General features: G+C 44.1%; 1 protein-coding gene across 2 annotated transcripts in view; it reads left to right on the top strand.

The window, feature by feature from the left end:
• Positions 1-9,998, top strand: part of SCMH1 (Scm polycomb group protein homolog 1) — a 34,462-nt gene extending 24,464 nt beyond the window's left edge. For both annotated transcript variants that reach the window (XM_063453869.1, XM_063453878.1), the window contains 8 exons: positions 114-337; positions 830-956; positions 1,122-1,322; positions 1,588-1,770; positions 1,887-2,015; positions 7,460-7,642; positions 8,437-8,567; positions 9,322-9,998. In XM_063453869.1, coding sequence (XP_063309939.1) covers positions 114-337; positions 830-956; positions 1,122-1,322; positions 1,588-1,770; positions 1,887-2,015; positions 7,460-7,642; positions 8,437-8,567; positions 9,322-9,447 — 1,304 coding nt within the window. In that variant the 3' untranslated portion in view covers positions 9,448-9,998. The remainder of the gene's footprint in view (positions 1-113; positions 338-829; positions 957-1,121; positions 1,323-1,587; positions 1,771-1,886; positions 2,016-7,459; positions 7,643-8,436; positions 8,568-9,321) is intronic.
• The last annotated feature ends 11,540 nt before the right edge of the window (positions 9,999-21,538 follow it).

Here is a 21,538-nt window from a genome sequence, read left to right as displayed (position 1 = left end):
AAAAAAACATTGGTTATGACCATGAATTCTAGAGCGTAAACATAATTTTCAATGATTGTCAAACAAATCTGCCACCACCCTTTTGAATGTTAAACTTTTTTTTATCCCTTCAGCTTCCATTCCAAAGAGCCCCCTACCTGCTGCAGGTATTGCAACTGCTCTGATGCGTGGTCCTAAAAATATATTGCCAGCTCTGCCTGGGCGCAGACGTCGAAAGCCAGGCAGGAAGAAGGGTCAGCTACCAAAGGCTCTTGTCCACCAACTTACAAATTCATCTCCAAAACTGTGTGAACCTTTCCGTTTTCCAAAAAAGAGAGGCCCAAAGCCTGGAAGCAAGGTAAGGCATATGATCTTATTTAGAAATATATGTTTCAAATTTCAGGTTTTTGCTGCAAATGACCACCAACTGGTTGGGAAAACTCAACAAGTTTTACTGAACCCATTTTTTCAACTGCAGTAGTAAAATTAATACAAACCACATACAGCAGTCTTGTATAATTTGATATGTCAAATAAACTACTTGGCAAGCTAAGAGCAGACGTGGCTTATTTTCCTTTGCCGAGTAGGTTCCTTAATGTTTTTTCATTAATTAAACTTCTTGTGGCTACTGTTCAGGCTCTCTCATGCAAAAATAAAACAAATGTGGTTATACAAGTCAGAATCAGCACACCATGCAAGAATACACTGTAAAAGATCTTACGATGAACTTAAGCTATGAGCAGGTAGTGCCTTGCAAGAAGTTCATATTTCACAACAGCAAACTGTAATATTTTAATGACTATTAGGCTTAGTATGTGATCATCATTATTAATGTGTTTTCTTTGTTCAGAGGAAGCCCCGACTATTGCTTAACCAGGTACCGACATCCCCCACTAACAGTACACCAGAACCAGATACCAGCACAGTGCCACAGGATGCAGCAACCATTCCTTGTGCAGCCATGCAGGCCCCCACAGGTATTCCCACTCATGAATTAACCCATCACATTTAACTGGTGACCTGATCTTATTCATACATTCCAAAGACTAAAATATCTAATCACATGAAAAGCAGTATTTTTTTCTGATGCTAAATCTTTAGTGTTACTGAATATATTGAAACATGTCAACCCTCTTCTCTAGTTTGCATTTATCTGAACAAGAATGGAGATTCGGGCCCTCACCTGGACAGGAAAAAGGTCCAGCATCTTCCGGATCACTTTGGTCCAGCAAGGGCATCGGTGGTCCTACAGCAGGCAGTTCAGGCGTGCATAGACTGTGCATACCACCAGAAAACAGTCTTCAGCTTCCTGAAACATGGACATGGTGGAGAAATTATCTCTGGTGAGAATAAATACAATACACGTTTTCTATTTGCACCATGAAATATTTTAAGTGATTCCCTTGTTTCTCAAATATTACCAGTTCTAACAGCAGCTCCTATACCTTCTAATGTATCTTCATGATCGATCTACCTGTCTTTTCAAAAAGACATGGCTTTTAACACCTAACACCTACTGTTTCTCCATACATACAACTTTTTCAGTATGAAAGAAGTCTACGTTTAACAGCAGGACAACGTTTAATGAACATTAATGTTCTTTCATAGCTGTGTTTGAAAGAGAACAACATACTCTAAACTTGCCTGCAGTAAATAGTATCGGTTATGTCCTTCGCTTTCTGGAGAAGCTTTGCCGAAATATGCGCAGTGAGAATTTATTTGGAAACCAACCCTTCACACCGAACCTTCCAGAGCAGACCACATCTTATGAAAATGAACGATATCTACCAGGTAAGAGCATTGTCCTGTGTCCGCATTGCCAAAGGCAGAATAGTGTTGTAGACAATACTCCCTCTGACTACATGGTGACAGTAACAACACATTTTTCTTCGGTCTCTTCCCTGTAGAAAGGGGTAACTCTGAGAGCAGTCTCCATGGACCAGGAAGAGGCTCCAAAAGATACCCCCATGAAATACCTCCGTATAATGCCCCTTTGTGTCCCAAACTACCAAAGAATGATTGCCATGCATCAGAAGGTGAGCCATGAACCCTAGCTTCTTGGGGGTATGGTTTGTGGCTTTCAGTGCTAAGAACCAAATTTTATACCATATATGAATCAATTGGTCCATATATTCTGCTCCATCCCTGGTCTTAAGCTTAAAGTGTGTATGTCTTCCTCTTTAATACATCCAGACTAGATATGCATGGTTATTAACCCATTATTAATTCTGCAAAATAGAAAAAAGGGGTGTGGTTAACATGGTAATGAACTCCATTGTGTGCCCCACAGTGAATAATTTTTAATTATATATATATATATATATACAGTATCTCACAAAGTACACCCTCACATTTTTGTAAATATTTTATTATATCTTTTCATGTGACAACACTGAAGAAATGATACTATGCTACAATGTAAAGTAGTAAGTGTACAGCCTGTATAACAGTGTAAATTTGCTGTTCCCTCAAAATAACTCCACACACAGCCATCAATGTGTAAACCGTTGGCAACAAAAGTGTGTACACCCCTAAGTGGAGATGTCCACATTGGGCCCAAAGTTTCAATATTTTGGGTGGCCACCATTATTTTCCAGCACTGCCTTAAACCTCATGGACATGGAGTTCACCAGAGCTTCACAGGTTGCCACTGGAGTTCTCTTCCACTCCTCCATGATGAAATCACAAACTAATGGATGGTTGAGACCTTGCGCTCCCCCACCTTCCATTTGAGGATGCTCAATAGGGTTTAGGTCTGGAGACATGGTTGGCCAGTCCATCGCCTTTACCTTCAGCTTCTTTAGCAAGGCAATGGTCGTCTTGGAGGTGTGTTTGGGGTTGTTATCATGTTGGAAAACTGCCCTACGGCTTAGTCTCTGAAGGGAGGGGATAGTGCTCTGCTTCAGTATGTCACAGTACATGTTGGCATTCATGGTTCTCTCAATGAACTGTAGCTTCCCAGTGCTGGCAGCACTCATGCAGGCCCAGACCATGACACTCCCACCACCATGCTTGACTGTAGGCAAGACACACTTGTCTTTGTACTCGTCACCTGGTTGCCACCACACACGCTTGACACCATTTGAACCTAATAAGTTTATCTTGGTCTCATTGGACCACAGGACATGGTTCCAGTAATCCATGTCCTTAGTCTGCTTGTCTTTAGCAAACTGCTGGCTTTCTTGTGCATAATCTGGGACGACAGCCATGCAGACCAATCTGATGCAGTGTGCAGCGTATGGTCTGAGCACTGACAGGCTGACCCCCCCACCCCTTCAACCTTTGAAGCAATGCAGGCAGCACTCATATGTCTGTTTTGCCAAGACAACCTCTGGATATGACGCTGAGCACGTGCATTCAACTTCTTTGGTCGACCATGGCGAGGGCAGTTCTGAGTGGAACCTGTTCTGTGGAAACCACTGTATGGTCTTGCCCACTGTGCTGCAGCTCAGTTTCATGGCCTTGGCAATCTTCGTATAGCCTAGTGTGTGAGCGATAACACCAAATTTAACACACTTGCTCTCTATTCACACCTGAGAGCTTGTAACACTATTGAGTCATATGACACCGGGGAGGGAAGATGACTAATTGGGCCCAATTTGGACACTTCCACTTAGGGGTGTGCTCACTTTTGTTGCCAACGGTTTACACTGTTATACTACTTTATATTGTAGCAGAGTGTCATTTCTTCAGTGTTTTCACATGAAAAGATATAATAAAATATTTACAAAAATGCGAGGGGTACATGGGCGTCCGCAGGAATTTTTCCAGGGGGGGGGCATAATTGTAAGGACATCTATGCTTGGCCCCTTTTTGACAGTGTCATGAAGGGGAGGAGCATAGTGATTATCACATAAAGCCAGGGTGAATAGCGTTTTCACAACTATGGTGTCAGGAATACATGTTTGTATTCCTGACACTATAGTGTTCCTTTAAGCAAATTAAAGGAACATTCTGGTCACCATAACAACTTCATCTAAATGAAAATGCTATGATGCCAGGAAGCCCCTAGGTGCTCTTTCCTTTAAGGGGTTAAACCGCTCTCAAATGGTTTAACCCCAAATGCTTCCTCCAGTTTCAGGTCCCTCAGTGGTATTCGTCATCTGAAACGGAGTGTCAGGAAGTGCAGATTGACGTCAGGTGCCGCTGATTGGCTAGAGTTGACAGTTGACGCTCTAAGCCAATCGCTAGTTCCCGGTTTATAATTTTTTTAAACTTTTTTATGAATGGGGAGCTACTGATTGGCTTAGAGTGCCAGCTGACCGCTCTATCCAATCAGCAACACCCCTACCCAGCGGCACTCTTTGCTCCCTGACACTCAGTAAATAAAAGTGAACATATTAACACGATATTTTTTTTTACCTGGGGAGATGAGAAAGTCCAGAGTTTCCCTGCCAGGCCCAGGTACCAAAGCCTTATGATGTGGTGTCCAGAAAAAAGTGGAGGGTTCAGTTCATTTTTCCTTCCTGCTCCAATCTCCTTTTCTTCTCCTTCATTTGACAGTCTTCTTTTTCTTCTGACACTGTCTTCCATATTTGGCTCCTTCTGCTCCTTTACCTTTCTGCTCCTTTCTGCTTATTTTGCGCCCTTCTGCTCCTTTCTCATTCAGATTCCTTTCTGCTCCTTGCAGACCCTTTCTGCTCCTTCTCCTACTTTAGCTTTGTGCTCCTTGCTGTCCATTTCTGCTCCTTCTTCAACTTTACCTTTGTGCTCCTTCTGATTCTTTCTGCTCCTTTACCTTTGAGCTCCTTCTGTCCCTTTCTGCTACTTGCAGACCCTTGCTGCCCCTGCTCCTTGCTGCCCGTGCTCCTTGCTGACTCTTCATTTAGCCCCCCCATGCCTCACTTGCCTAATCTATAGGTTGCCCCCCCATGCCTCACTTGCCTAATCTATAGGCTGCCCCCCATGCCTTACTTGCCTAATCTATAGGCTGCCCCCCCATGCCTCACTCTCCTAATCTATAGGCTGCCCCCCCATGCCTCACTCCCCTAATCTATAGGCTGCCCCCCATGCCTCACTCTCCTAATCTATAGGCTGCCCCCCCCATGCCTTACTCCCCTAATATATAGGCTGCCCCCCCATGCCTCACTCCCCTAATCTATAGGCTGCCCCCATGCCTCACTCCCCTAATCTATAGGCTGCCCCCATGCCTCACTCCCCTAATCTATAGGCTGCCCCCATGCCTCACTCCCCTAATCTATAGGCTGCCCCCCATGCCTCACTCCCCTAATCTATAGGCTGCCCCCCCATGCCTTACTCCCCTAATATATAGGCTGCCCCCCATGCCTTACCCCCCTAATATATAGGCTGCCCCCCCCATGCCTTACTCCCCTAATATATAGGCTGCCCCCCATCCCTCACTCCCCTAATATATAGGCTGCCCCCCCATCCCTCATTACCCTAATATATAGGCTGCCCCCCCATCCCTCATTACCCTAATATTTAGGCTGCCACCATCCCTCACTTCCCTAATATATAGGCTGCCCCCCCATCCCTCACTCCCCTAATATATAGGCTGCCCCCCCATCCCTCACTCCCCTAATATATAGGCTGCCCCCCCCATCCCTCACTCCCCTAATATATAGGCTGCCCCCCCCATCCCTCACTCCCCTAATATATAGGCTGCCCCCCCCATCCCTCACTCCCCTAATATATAGGCTGCTCCCCTAATATTTAGGCTGCCCCCCCCATCCCTCACTCCCCTAATATATAGGCTGCCCCCCCATCCCTCACTCCCCTAATATATAGGCTGCCCCCCCATCCCTCACTCCCCTAATATATAGGCTGCCCCCCCCATCCCTCACTCCCCTAATATATAGGCTGCCCCCCCCATCCCTCACTCCCCTAATATATAGGCTGCCCCCCCCCATCCCTCACTCCCCTAATATATAGGCTGCCCCCCCCCATCCCTCACTCCCCTAATATATAGGCTGCCCCCCCCCATCCCTCACTCCCCTAATATATAGGCTGCCCCCCCATCCCTCACTCCCCTAATATATAGGCTGCCCCCCCATCCCTCACTCCCCTAATATATAGGCTGCCCCCCCATCCCTCACTCCCCTAATATATAGGCTGCCCCCCCTCCCTCACTCCCCTAATATATAGACTGCCCCCCCATCCCTCACTCCCCTAATATATAGGCTGCCCCCCCTCCCTCACTCCCCTAATATATAGGCTGCCCCCCCTCCCTCACTCCCCTAATATATAGGCTGCCCCCCCCATCCCTCACTCCCCTAATCTATAGGCTATTTTAAACCCCCCACCCCATCCCTCACTCCCCTAATCTATAGGCTATTTTAAACCCCCCACCCCATCCCTCACTTACCTGATCTGTAGGCAGTCTCTGTTGCCTGCATGTGTTGCTCCCCTGAAGTTTCAATCAGCAGAGAGAAGCAGGGATAGATGCAGCTTCCTGTCCCTGTCTCTCTCCATACACAGCGCCACCTACTGGTGCTGAAAAATGCCCCCCCTGCGGATGCCCATGGAGGGGTATACTCACTTTTGTGAGATGCTGTGTAAATATAATAAAATGTTGGTTTTATTTCTTGAGGCAGCTTATACAGTTCCTGTCCCCTCTCTGGGAGGTTATAGCCACATTTTCCTACTCCGTATTTTGACACATAAGCTACTTATTTATTCATCTTCAAATGTTCAATTAATATAGTATTTTTTTTCAGTTCCCTAATCAGTTTAAAAAAAATAAAAAATATGCTGGTTTGATGCATGACGGTACCATTAGTACCAATTGCTTTTGCTCATTTTTAAGTTTGTTTTTTTTCACAAATACCTGCATATGTGATGAGGTGTTTAGTGAAGTCCCTTTTTTATATATGCTTGGCAATTCAAATTAAACTGAATGTATATTACTCATTAAATTGTAATAAAATTATATTACTTATTAAAGGTATGTTATAAACAATCAGCATTAGATGTTCTTAGATTTTTACCAATTTAAATGTAGCCGCAGTCTTCCGTTGTGTAGAAAAAACCTCCTCATATGAAGGTCAGTACAGCAACAATTATTTTGTCCTTGTCATATTGCTAGTAAAGATATATAAATAAATATATATTTATTTTATTTTTTAATATATTGCAATGCCTTTAAAAGGACATTCTAAGCACCATAACTGTGGAGTATCTCTTTAAGTTTGCCAGAAAACAGAAAATGTTCCATAATAAAGAAAATATTGCTGGCTACATATTTTGTAAGGGGAAATAAGCAGATTTTGTATCATCGCTATAGTATGCATTAAAAAATTAATTATGACTCTAAATTAGTGAAATGAATGCATTCTAAGCAATATTCTTAAAGAAATATTGGTTAATATAAATATAATTCTCGGTACACTGAACTTCCAACTGACTTTAGCAATAACAGCTTATTTTATAAAAATGACTAATTTTATCAAAACTTTGTCATCAATTTCCCACTCCATGCATCTAAGTATAATTTATATATATATATGTGTGTTTGTAACAGGAGAGACATTCTTAGTAGATGCAGGTCTTCCAGGGTCCATGGAACAACGTCTGGGACCTACAGATTCTCCTAACAGCCCCAGCCCTGTTAGACTCTCCAGAGACTATCGCTCTCCAGTGTACAGGAGCACTAACCAAACCTGGAACACATCCCAAGGAACCATGCGTAGGCTGAGTTCAGGTGGTGAGTGGCAAACAAAGGGCCTGTATGACCCTTCTTTGGCAGGGTTGACAAGATACAAGACCGTTAAAAGGACACAAAAGTTGGCAGTCATTTTATTATTAGTTAAGAAACCACACATATAACTGCCATCATAAGGTGATAGAAAAGAACTGAGGCAGAGATATAACCGTATACAATAGTTTTTTCATGGCACAATTATAATGTCAAGAGATTGTGCATGGCTACTGTCAGAATAAAATGGCTCCAAACAGAGAAAATGGGATCCAGCACTTCTGTGTCAACTCTGTTATTTAGAGCCTTCTCGTGGCCATGGTTTTTGTGAACCTACTGGTTGAAACAGTGTTGTGTGACGATTCTAAATAAAACATTTTAGAAAACATAGGCGTGCTGGAATACCCTTTCTTCACATTGTGGGTCCTGGATTTCTTTATCATTCACTATAGATATAGGATATTGGTGTGTGTTCTGCAATTTGGTGAGATTGTAAATGTGCCACCAGAACCAAAGCTGAAGTAGTTGATTATGGTTTCAAATTTGAGAACAATGCCTACAAAAAGTAACAGAGAAATAGAAAGCAATACATTTTTTTGTACAAAGCGCAAACTGGTAATAAGTGCTAGAAACTGTTTGATACATCTCCACATTTGACCTTTACGTCACCGAATATCACAGTAGCACAGACATACGTGACATTGGGTATGCAGAGTGACTTAGTGATGGAGACCTGTTAGTAATCATAGTGATTTAAATTATCACAACCTTTTCTATCATTTCTCTTCTGCCACAATGCTCAGAAACAGAGAGGTTCCAGACTGGTCGAACAGGGTCTCGTGACCCGTCGTCTTGGAATATGGAGGACGTCATGCAATTTGTCAGAGATGCTGACCCACAGTTGGGATCCCATGCTGACCTCTTCCGTAAACATGTGAGTGCTAGCTGCAGATAACACATTTTTCCGAATTCAAAAAAATCTTCCATGTCAATCAGTCTTTTCTTTTTTGAGTTTACAGACATAATCGGAATTAAGTCTAATCCTTCAAACAAAACAGAATTCCATAATTAATGTTTGAGCTACATCATGTCATCGTTCCTAATGTGTTTGATCTCTGTAACTCACATTCCATTCTTTCAAATGGCATTAGCAGACTTTTTAGAAACTGAGCCTTCAAGATGTGTTTTAATCCTTTTACACTACTTTAAATGTTTCTTGCATTACTTAATTTAAGTGATACCTCTCTGCTATTAATGTTTCTGGAGTGCAGACATAAAGACCACAGTAATTGTATAGTAAAATGAGTTGACAATAAAATTAGTGAAGCTGTGAATAATTGCAAACTACGCAGCAACAGCTAATTTAGTAAAGATCTTCAATTCAGCTACAGTTACAGCTTGCCTAAATTGTGCAATACTGTTTTCATGTCACTCCAACTCACAGGTAAATGGATAAACTCTACACATACAGGCATGAATTCAAACATATGCTTTCTCATTATACACACACACTCATTAAAGAGCCCCAAGCTACATAATGGTTAAATGGGGGCTTAATTCTTCCTGGAATTAGGCCTCGCATCTAGGGACAGGTTTTTATAGTTTTAGTGCAAATTCTGTTTTGTTGATTTTCGATCTATTCTAAATTACCATGAAGTCAATTTTTCCTTGTTTCCTCTTCTCCTTAGGAAATTGATGGCAAGGCCTTGCTCCTCTTGCGAAGTGATGTCATGATGAAATACATGGGTCTTAAGCTGGGGCCTGCCCTAAAGTTATCCCACCACATAGACAAACTGAAGCAAGGGAAGTTCTGACCACGATTTTTGGTCATATTTTGCATCCTCTAAATGTTCATGTCTAGGACTCTGCTGTCTCAACATCTTTTTGGATCCTCTGAGGAATGGGACTTATAAAGCCCTAAACACCCCTTTTTTGTTGGGGTTGTAATAGGTTGATGACACCTAGAACTGCATCTTCTGAATTAGGAGATATTCCTCAATTCGTTTGAACTTGTCCTAAATATTTCACACTAGCGGGAGGAGGGGAAACAAAGGTATTACACTTTTGGATGGGATGTAGATTATCTTTCACCCTGATGTTTGCCAAATTATTCAAGACAATACCTTTTCTTATCTTATCTAGCACTTGCAGTGCACACAGCGCTGTACATAGAATAAAATAGGCACAATGAATTATTGTCCACAGAAGATTGCAATCTAATGCTTTGATTTGTCTGCTGGTGACCTCCCACTACATAGGCAGTGACTCCTAAACTCTCTGCCTGCAGTTGAATTTAATCTAAAGGATCTCCCATTATGTAATAATAAACCCAGCTATGCTGCCCAGGTTCTGGTTTTTAAATAGCTATCTTACTTTGCTGAGATCTGATGGGAAATTGGGTGAATTGTATCTTAAACAATTCTGTGAAGTTAGCAGAATTGTAGAAAATCCAACAATTTCCATTCAATTTTTAGATAGCTAAAGTATTATCCATTGTTTGGTTGGTTTCGGTGTCTAAAATTGTAATAGTTTATAAAATTATTTTTTATTTCTCTATTTAATTGGTTCTACATCTTCCAACTACTCTCCTAATGTTTTCATATAGTCACTCCCTATATCAACTGACTATCCATAAATCTCTTTCTATCCCTTATTTAAGAATTTTCCTATAAATTATCCTATATTTCCATATAATCTCTGCATATAACTACTCCAATTTCTCCATATAATCTATGCCTATAATGCTTCCTACCAAGGGCCATCATAAGAGATTTTGAAGGCCAGTACAAAACAAACTAAAGTCTTGCTCTGTTTAACCTCTACTCTTTTCATTTTACATTTTCAAGAATTGTCTCATCTCCTTGTCCTAGGCAGCCCTATTAATATTTTTATGTACCCCCTCTATCCTATCTTTTTCTGTCTTTCCCCCACTATCTCTCTTTGTCACTTTTTAAAGTCCTAGTTTTAAGTCCTAGTTCTTTTTTTCCCATACAATTTTATACTATTGTAATTTTTCCAATATTTCTGCTTTTATTTTTATTTTTTTACCATCTCACATCCACATCTTGTTGGTTTCTCTCCTCTGTCTGTTCTTTCTTATGCTCTATGTTCTAATTTCCCATTTGAATGATTATAGTGCAATATGTACACCCATTAAACACTTTCTATCCATTTAACTATTGTTGCACTCAGGAAATCAAACCATAAATTTAAAATCAACTCCTTTTAATTCAATCTCTTAATCTTCCTTTGATTATCTTGCTAACTACAAAGTTGTAAACATATAGAAATTAGGCCATGCATTCTCCCGTATGGTTGACAACTACTAGGATGATTGTTCAATGTATTTCACTTATATTCCAAAATTGTGACCAGAGAAAACTCCTTTTTCCAAGTATCATACAAGTTATTTCTCCATCATTAACATCATAACAAACTGGAGACCATGATTTCTATACTGCTATCATCTGTTCAATGGAAATAAGGGTGTAGCTGGTAAATGACCCAAGCCTTATCTTCATGGAAACTGTTATCATCTTCCCATGTTATTCCCGTACATATGGTTACCATATACCTACTATAGTCATTTAAAACTGTTAAACAATATGTGGAATAGAAGGACCATTTACCCTTAATATCTTCCTAGAGTCCTACTTGAAAACAGGATGAAATGTAAGCAGACACAAGAGAATCCTACTTATTACATTAGATACATATGATTAAGATTGATATTCTGTCATAAAGCACTTATCTTATAAATCAGTGGCAATATAATGCATACATCCTCTGAATCCAGAACTATAATTTTAAAGATTTTTGCCAGATTTGATTTAAAAAAAATGTTTTGAAAAAGTAAGCCGGCATTATCATTTTATAATCAGTGTTTGGTTCCTATATGCAGAGTTCATGAAATTCTAAGTAGGTAGCTAGTTCTTACAGTGTTACTCAATTCCTTTTTTTTTAATCTAATAATTCAATTTTGAATGGCCAGTTGGGTATTTATAATAATGGCCCTCTTACCCCTGTGATAAAGGAGAAAATTAAGGTAAAACTTACCTAGAACAAGTGCCAGACGAGGTTCCCAGCGCTCCTCTCCACGCTTTGTCTGACGTCACAGCCTCCCTCACGTGGTCCAATCAAATGTCTGTGTTTAACCACAATGGAACATACATATAACCAAAAATGCCATGGAAGTGGGCACTCAGAGGACTAATGCATAGTTGATGCTTTGGACCCAATCCTGGTCCTTTCCAAGAAAGGATTTTGGATATGGATATATGCATGAAATTGTCCCTGCTGTCTCCTTCACTAGAGGCGTTGTACAGAGACCGGCAGTAACCCTTGTACTGAAATACAAAGAAATAAATATACACAGGAAAAACCGCCATCAAGATTTAAATTTGAAAAAAACATAGGCTAATATGTGCATTTATTTAAACATCAGATGTGTGAAAACTGAAAAAGCGTTTACTTAATACGATTTGAAAAAATTCTGTATAAATACTTTTTTTCTTCCTACTTTTTTTTTTTTAAAATTAAGAATGATTTATAATGGTCTGTATTATTGCATACAATCTTATATAAGACACTTAAGAGGGTTATGACATACATGTAGGCTTGTTGAGTCATAGATCAGAGGCTGATTATACATACATAACGGTGCAATACATTGGGTAACATGTCAAACAAGACGAGCATTGGAACGTAATGATCCCCATGGCAACTTTTTCTTCCTACTTTTTTTTTTTTTTTCTGACAAGCTGCACTTGCCAACTTTGTACAGTCTCTTTATCAGCATGAAATACTTGAATCTCTATGAAAGTCATGAACTTCATACCGTCATTACAGCATTACTAGCATTTATATAGCAACAACATTTTCTCCAGTACTTTTCAGTTATTCAATGGGTTATTTAACAGTAAGTAATTGACATACAAAAATATTTACAGGCCCCGTCTCTCCACAGACTTGGATCACAGATCCCATTCCCTGTGTATGTACGGGGCTAAAGCATAGTATGTACATTATAATTGGTGGCATCTCTAAGGAGGTAGGTTTCTAGTATAGAATGCTGCAAAACCTTTTTTTATTTTGCATACACAAAACTTATTTTTAGTTTTTGCATAAATTATCCATATTTAAACATGCATATAAATAAAACATTGAGGTTAGAACCCATTAAATTAATTAAACACTTTAGACACTACAGGGTAATCCCTAAATCCTGGACTGGGAGGAGGTACTTGAGGACTGGGTTGGGAAACCCTGGTCTTGTTGCATAACAAATTGAGTATCTAGTTCTCATTCTAAAAATAATACTAAATAATGTGGCTTACTATACGAGAGGTAATCCCAATGAGAATACATTTGATTCACTTTAATACCATACACGAATGGTGTGGAACTAGGGGATCGTTTGAGCATATTTAGTGGGCTTGCGAAATATGTGTAGAGATTTCAGCCAGTTCGTTGTTTAACCCCTTAAGGACACATGACATGTGTGACATGTCATGATTCCCTTTTATTCCAGAAGCTGGGTCCTTAAGGGGTTAAGTGAAAATCAGAGGAAGCAGATCAAATGCATGGAATAATAAAAAAGCAAGCATTCACTGTCATTAGGGTAAAAAGACATTAGAACTTTTAAAGTTTGCATGAAAACGCTTTCAGTCATTTTTCATGGCTGAAAGGCTAGCTGAGATCAACTGTTTGCTGTTTGATCTCATTTGGGAAGGTAAATGATTTTCCTGACAATCACAGCACCATCACAAATGTTTTATTTTTCCCACTCCACATTATGGACAGGAAGTCCCAATTGGTGATGTAAGTACCTATATTTACACAAAATACACTTGGAAACAGCACATTTTCTATATTGTTCCTTTAACTCTTTCAAGGCCACTTAAAATTGCTATGAACATTTAAATAACTGGAAAATTTAGTATCACTCCAGTGGCCATTAAAGTTTAAGTTCATCTGCCACGTCAAAGCAAACCTCTTAGGTGAGTCCTACACTATCAATTCACCTTGCTTCTTTCAGCTTCAGGTAAAAAATCTCTGATAAAGAGGAGTATTTTCTACTCTCAAACTCCCACTACCCCTGGACGGCAGCAATGACTATAGTACACATTGGCCCCAATACATACAATTACAAAAAGGAGGTTTTTAGTATCACTCCAGTGTAGGGATAGTGTGCAAGTAACTATTTTCTTGGGTTTTTATTGTATGTATGGTGGCTGACAGGGGCGGACTGACACCTCACAGGGCCCTCGGGCAGTGGGTGATCAAGGGCCCGCCCTCCTGGTCCTGGTCCAAGGTTTTCTGGTTCCCTGCTATTCTTCTACCCCTTCTTTCTGGTGCTTTTACACATATATTATGTGTAGGCTGCCCAGCACACAGAATGGATGTGTGAGCCACAAATCCCTGACTCCCACATCCCCGAGTGCCCCCCAAAATGGCCAGATTTACTTTTAAGGGGTTAATCCAACCAAAACCAGTGTTTTAATAAACACTGTTTTTAGATGGAGTAACCCTTGCTGGCGTGCCTCCCCAGCAATTAAAATAAAGCAAATTTAATTACACACTTCCACTAATTTTGCTTTGGACATCACAAGCAGCATCCCCCACATGTACAACCTTAAAACTAGCCACATGTGTTTGGAGTCTACTTGTGGGGTTGCGTGCGTGGGGGATGTGGTTAGTTTTGTGTTCCTGTATGTCAAAGTAGTGTGTTAGATTAATCCTTTCTCTTGTTTTACCTATTGTACAGCGCTGCAGAATATGTTGGCGCTTTATAAGAGATTGTAAAAGTTGTGTGTGTGAAGGCTGTGTGCAGTATTGCAATGGTGGGTATGCTGTTTGTGATGTGTATGTGAAGGGAGGCTGCATGTCATTTTGTATGTGTGGGGATGCTGCTTGTGGTGTGTCTATACAGTGAGGCTCCTTGTGGGTTTTTGCGTGTGTGAATGGGGCTATTTGCAGTGCATTATGTGAGTAGAGAGGGCTGGCTGTGTTGCAGTGTGTGTGGGATAGAATCTGTAGTAGGCATCTGGTGGTTACTGGGGCTGTAGTGTGTGCGTGTTTGGATAATAGAGGTTCTACTGTGTATAAGTTGGATAGTGGCTGTAGTGTGTGTGTGTGTAGGGGGATAAATGCTGAAATAGGTGCAGGGAGGCACAGAGGCTGTGGTGGGCACTGTGAGGCGCGGGGACTGAGGTGGGCGCAGGGAGGCACGGGGACTGAAGTGGGGGGTGGGGCTGGACAGAGTATGAGATGGGACATAGATGTTGTGGTGAGCTCAGGAAGGGACATAGGGGCTGTGGTGGGTACTGAAAGGGATAGGAGCTATGGTAGTTGGAGGTGGCATAAGGGATGTGGTGGGAGCATAGGGGTTTGGGTGGAAACATGGATAGGTAGATCCTGGGGTGAGTGTTGGGAGGAATGGTGGCTGAGGTGAGTGCAGGGGGGGGGGGGGTGGGTGCAGGAGCAGCTGTGGTGGATGCAGACGGGGCTGAGGTGGGTGCAGGGGAAGCTGTGGTGTGTGCAGAAGGAGCTGTGGTGGGTGCGGATAGACAAGGGGCTGTTGTGGGCACAGGATTGGACATAGAGGCTGTAGTGGGCACAGGGAGGGACATAGTGGCTGTAGTGGGTACTGGAAGGCATAGGAGCTATGGTAGGTGGAGGTGGCATAGGGGCTGTGGTGGGTACAGGGATAGGTAGATCCTGGGGTAAGTGCAAGGAGGAATGGTGGCTGAGGTAGGTGCACGGGAACTGAGGCAAGTGCAGGGGGAGCTGTGGTTAGTACAGGGGGGCTGAGGTGGGTGCAGATGGAGCTGTGGTTAGTACAGGGGGGTCGAGGTGGGTACAGGGAGAAAGGGGGCTGAGGTGGGTGCAAGGGGAGATGTGGTGTGTGGAGGAGGAGCTTAGGTGGGTATTGGGGGCTGGTTACTGGGGGCGGAGGTGGGTACAGGGGGGCTGAGGTAGGAGCAGAAGTGGGTACTGGGGGCTGAGGTGGGTAAAGGAGGTTGAGGTGGGTAATGAGGGGTAAAGGTGGGAGCAGAGATGGGTACTGGGGCTGAGGTGGGAGCAGGGGGGCTGAGGTGGGTACTGGGGGCTGAGGTGGGTACAGGGGGGCTGAGGTGGGAGCAGAGGTTGGTACAGGGGGGCTGATGTGAGTACAGGGGGGCTGATGTGGGTACTAGGGGCTGAGGTGGGTACTGGGGAGCTGAGGTGGGGGCTGAGGTGGGTACTGGGGCTGAGGTGGGTACAGGGGGGCTGATGTGGGTACAGGGGGGCTGATGTGGGCACTGAGGTGGGTACAGGGGGGCTGATGTGGGCGCTGAGGTGGGTACAGGGGGGCTGATGTGGGCACTGAGGTGGGTACAGGGGGGCTGATGTGGGTACAGGGGGGCTGAGGTGGGTACAGGGGGGCTGATGTGGGTACAGGGGGGCTGATGTGGGTACAGGGGGGCTGAGGTTGGGCAGAGGTGGGTACAGGGGGGCTGAGGTTGGGCAGAGGTGGGTACAGGGGGCTGAGGTTGGGCAGAGGTGGGTACAGGGGGCTGATAAGGGCCCTGTGGTGGGAGCAGAGGTGGGTACAGGGGGCTTAGGTGGTAGCCGAGGTGGGTACAGGGGGGCCGAGGTGGGTACAGGGGGGCCGAGGTGGGTACAGGGGGGCCGAGGTGGGTACAGGGGGGCCGAGGTGGGTACTGGGGGGCTGAGGTGGGTACTGGGGGGCTGAGGTGGGAGCAGAGGTGGATATTGGGAGCAGAGGTGGATATTGGGGGCTGAGGTGGGTACAGGGGGGCTAAGGTGGGAGCAGAGGTGGATATTGGGGGCTGAGGTGGGTACAGGGGGGCTAAGGTGGGAGCAGAGGTGGATATTGGGGGCTTGGGGGGGGGGCTGATGTGGGTACTGGGGGGGGGGGGGCTGATGTGGGTACAGGGAGACAGGGGGGTGCTGACCTGAATTAAAATTATAAGAAGCTTACCTGTGCTGTTTGCCAGGCTGCTCCAGCTACTTATCGTCCAGTGCTCTTCAGGCAGGGCAGGAAGTGATGTCACTTCCTGGCCCCGCTTCTTCCTCCTCACACACAGCACCGCACGGCTGGAGACCTGGCAGCAAGAGCTGAATACTCACTGCCAGGTCTCCCTGAGAGAGAGTAAACGGGTGAGGGAGGAAGGGGGTTAACTACAGAGTGATATGCTGCAGGGGCCCTGCAGCATATCACTGGAATAACGGAGGAATCATGTTTTCTGGCTGAGGAGATCTCTGATCTCCTCAGCCAGAGCATGACTGTGCTGCCCTCGGTCCATGACCAATCTGCCCGACCTGTCAGTCCGCCCCTGGTGGCTGATGTGTATTATAGTCATTGCCGCCGCCCAGGAGTAGTGGGAGTCTGAGCACAGGACTTGTGTTCACCCCATGTGTTCCCTATTAAGGGTTAATAAGTATACAGGGGTTTAGAAAAATACCCCTCTCTGTCTCATTAGAGATTTTTAATTCTAAACTCTGTAAAACAGGACGCACCTCTAGTGACAAACACTAGAGGCAGTCTTAAAGGAACAACCTTGTATTCCTGACACTATAGTAATAAAATCACTCTTTAGTGTCTAGTCCAATGCCTCCCTTTGAAAAGGTATTTAACTTACCTTTTTCCCAGGACTGTACCTGTTTCGTTGCGGCTGGCCTCGCCCTGCCCCTACTCCGTGGCTGAGAGCATCACATTTGATGATCTCAGCCAATCCAATGCTTTCCCATTGAAAAGTATTGGGAAGCTATTGCACATGCGCAACAAAATGCCGCGCTGCACCAATCAGCATCTCCTCATAAGATTGCAATAAATCAATGCATCTCTATGGGGAACATTCAGCGCCTCTATGCAGAGTATGGAGATGCTGAACACCAGTGCATCACACTGTGCAGCACTGACCTAGGAAGCACCTCTAGTTACCGTCTGAGTGACTGCCACTAGATGTGTTCCTAGGCAGCAATGTAAACACTGCATTTTCTCCTAAAATGATTAAGTAGAATGTGTAGCTCAACCCCTCCCCGACCGCGCATGTGCCTGGTACGTCATTTAGTTGATCAGGGATTTCCTGGGAGCTGCCTGATCCAGCCCTCCCGGGCCAAGTGATCGCAGGGTCCTCGTGATCACATGGCCGGAATAGTCGGCTTGTGCAGCACCTGCCCGAGCTCTCAGGCAGTCCCCCTAATGCCTGCAAAAAAGTTTTAAAAGTTTAAAAAAAATAAATAAAAGTACTTTGATCATATATATATATATATATATATATATATATATATATATATATATATATATATATTTCCTGGCCATATCCATGGCAGCACAACAATGGGTAGCTACTTTCTATGCCTAATTAGACAGGAACCTAATTAAACCAGAAGGTAAAAGTAACCCCTCCTACACCTCCCACCCTCAGTCTTTTTGTTCCTGTCCTATCCCTAGTGTGATGTAATTCCAGTAAAATACAAGTTTAGCAGGCTAAGATTGCCACAAGGCATATGTATGTATATGTGTTTGTAGTATCAGTTAGTTAATAACACGTAGCTAAGATACTGTCATCACTGTACTGACCAGGTGCAGGAATGTAAGAACTGGAATTACGCGTCCCTCTCCTTTGTATCAGATGAGCCACGTGGTTAGACCGGATGGATGAGTTTAGACTCTATTCATTAAATAGGTTAAGGGTATGTGTGGGTGTAGTTAATTGTGGGAGGAGCTACAGTGCTATATAAGGAATGTACTCTATGTATTCAGTACTCAGACTTTGCTGTATTTTGGTGACGCTAGTCCCTCTGAGTCCCGATCGGTGATCCAATAAAGAATCTCTTCCTTCCTGAAGAAACCTGTGTCCATCTCTCTGTGCTTGGCTTCCGTCAGTTTCTCCGGTATCATTTGGTGCATTGGCCGGGAAGCTCATCGTTCAACGGTAGCTGAGAGGCAGAGGCGTGAGACGGTCTATCTTTGCCCACGTTCTCTACGGCTGCACCCCTGAACTTCTGCGTGGACCTCCCTTCGTCTCGGCGCCACTGGTCTGTTGTCCAGGAGATCATCGGCCTCTACGTGAGAAGTGCTGGGGTGTCCCCGTCGATGAGTGTGAACTCAGGTTCAGGAACGAGGAGGTAAGATAACTGCTGTTTTAGACGGCAGGACCCGCTAGGGGTATACCGATTGTGCGGTAGGCCCAAAGGGGTTTTTGAATCTGTATCTGCCCCCTCTGTCGGAGGGAAGGAGCGAAGGCGCACCGCTCGATCGAACGCTCTTTAGTCAGACCATTTGATTTGGTTAGTCAGGCGGGGTCCTGGTGTAAATAGCCCTAGCCGGACACCGGTGTCTTGTCTAGACTAGCGTTCTAGGGTGTATATTACGTTCGCTAGGTCGGAGGGACCGGGAGACTAAGCGGCGCCTGTGTAAATTCGGTTCGCTAGTTCTCATCCTATCTGGGCTAAGTGGGAAGGCGTGTAAATTTGGAACCCACTAGACTTTTGATAGTACGACTAAGAGGCGCCTGTGTAAATTCGGATCTCTAGCTCGTTGTATAGTGCGACTAAGAGGCGCCTGTGTAAATTCGGTTCTCTAGCTCGCTATATATGTGGTGATTGGGCAGTGTGGCTAACCAAAACGGGTGTATATAGTTTTAGGTAGTCCATTCAAGGTACTGGCCAATAGTTTAGTTGGGAATTGTAAATGTGTTAACGATTGTTTTAGTAAAGTGTATATCTTGTTAGATAGCGCGAGCTCAGCCGTCTAGCGAGAGTGTTAATAGTGTGTTGCTGTATTATAGTGCACGGTACCATAACCCTGTATATTTACTGACATTATATAATAAGTACTAATCATTGTCGTCCATTGCATGTTTAACACCATAACCACTAATAATTGTATTGTGACCTTAACTTGTGCTTTGACCTATGCTAACCGTACTGTAACCGCTATTTGTAAAAGACGATGTTACTGGGTTGTGTTATAGACGGGTAATTCGTATATAGAGAATTATAGCGTGGGTGACTGTATAGTTACGCCAAAGGGCATAATATTGATTATATAGTGACTGGTGTAACAGCTGTGTGTGTACGGGAATTCCCTGAGTGTTTATTGTTATTGTGTACGTTTCACTTGGTAACCGTACCACGTGGTGCTGTTGCCAGAGGAAACGGGTGTGACTGTTGAATAGTACGCGTGTATAGTATTCGTTGTCGACGACGTTCCATTGTTAAGTATGGGTGCGTCGCAGTCAACGATTCCGGATCCCTTAGGATGTATGGTTAAGAATTTTAAAAAGGGATTCAAAGTTTGTGATTTTGGGGTAAAGATGTCTCCTGTACGTTTGGTCACTTTGTGTACTAGGGAGTGGCCTACTTTGGTTGCGGCATGGCCGCCACGTGGCAGTTTGGATCCAACTCTGGTACAGCGCTTACACGTGGCTGTATCAGGTAGGCCTGAACTTTACGGCCAGTTTCCTTATATTGATTGTTGGAGACAGGCCGTAAATGACTCGCCAAAATGGCTCCGGACATGCCACGAGGAACAGTGTCGCCTCATGGTAGCTAGGACTTGTTCGTCCACTAGGGCTGGTGTTAGGCCCATTTTGGACACGCCCCCTGAGTCCGAGATCCCTTTGCCGCCCCCTTACTTTCCGGTAAGAGGAAGTGACGCAAATACAGGAAGTCCTGTAACCCTTCCCTCATTACCCTCATCCACTTCCGCTTCCTCCTCCAGTACAGGATCCACCCCCCCTCGTACTAAATCTCCCCTTCCGGAACCAGAACCCACCCCCATTAGAAACGAATATCCTGATTTGGCGCCACTTCAGACTTCCGGTCAAGCTTCATCTAGCTCGGCTCGAAGTGTTTTATTTACGACCTTTTCCCAAAACCGACCTCCCACATCCCCATACCCTATCTCTCCCCGACCGGAACCCATGACTGACGCCCCTCCACGTAGCCCCATACAGACCCGACAGTTGACCGGTGCCCAACAATTGAGACACTATCAGATGCCTCTTCGTCTGAATCCCGGGTCAGCCTATATTAATGCCGCAGGTCAAATGGCACAAGCTGACCCTGTCTTCGTATATGTCCCATTTACCACAACCGATCTTTTAAACTGGAAGACCCATAATTCCTCGTATACTGAGAAACCACAAGCTATGACTGATCTGTTCACCTCAATAGTACAGACGCATAATCCGACATGGGCTGATTGCCAGCAGTTACTAATGACTTTATTTAACAATGAGGAAAGGACAAGAATAAATCAAGCAGCCATTAAAGCATTAGAGGATAGAGCCCGTGCTTTGAACCAAGCCAATCCAGCAGCATGGGCCGCGACACACTATCCCAACACCGATCCCGATTGGAACGTAAATGGTGCTGATATGGTTCAACTCAGAGCCTATAGAGACGCTATAATTGCTGGCATGAAAGCCGGAGGAAAGAAAGCCATTAACATGTCGAAGACAGTTGAGGTGATCCAGAAAAGCGATGAAGCGCCCAGTGTCTTTTATGACCGATTATTGGAGGCATACCGCTTGTATACCCCCTTTAATCCGGAAGACGCAGACAATTCCCGAATGGTGAACTCCGCCTTTGTCAGCCAAGCTTACGGAGATATTAAGCGCAAGCTACAAAAGTTAGAAGGGTTTGCAGGTATGTCCATCACCCAACTAATGGAGGTAGCTAATAAGGTCTATATGAATAGGGAAACAGAAAGCAAGAAAGAGGAGGAGCGCAAGATGCGTAAAAAGGCTGATATGCTAGCGGTAGCGATCGCAGGCGTAGATAAACGGGGCCCAGATAGAGGCAATAATAGATGGAGTAGGGAGCCTTTGAGTAGGGATCAGTGTGCGTATTGCAAGGAAGAAGGGCATTGGAGGAACGAATGTCCGC

Source organism: Pelobates fuscus, chromosome 1 (assembly GCF_036172605.1).
Source record: "Pelobates fuscus isolate aPelFus1 chromosome 1, aPelFus1.pri, whole genome shotgun sequence".
Classification (NCBI taxonomy): Eukaryota; Metazoa; Chordata; class Amphibia; order Anura; family Pelobatidae; genus Pelobates; species Pelobates fuscus.
The sequence above is the reverse complement of the archived record's forward strand: the minus strand, read 5'-3'. Positions and strand labels throughout refer to the sequence as shown.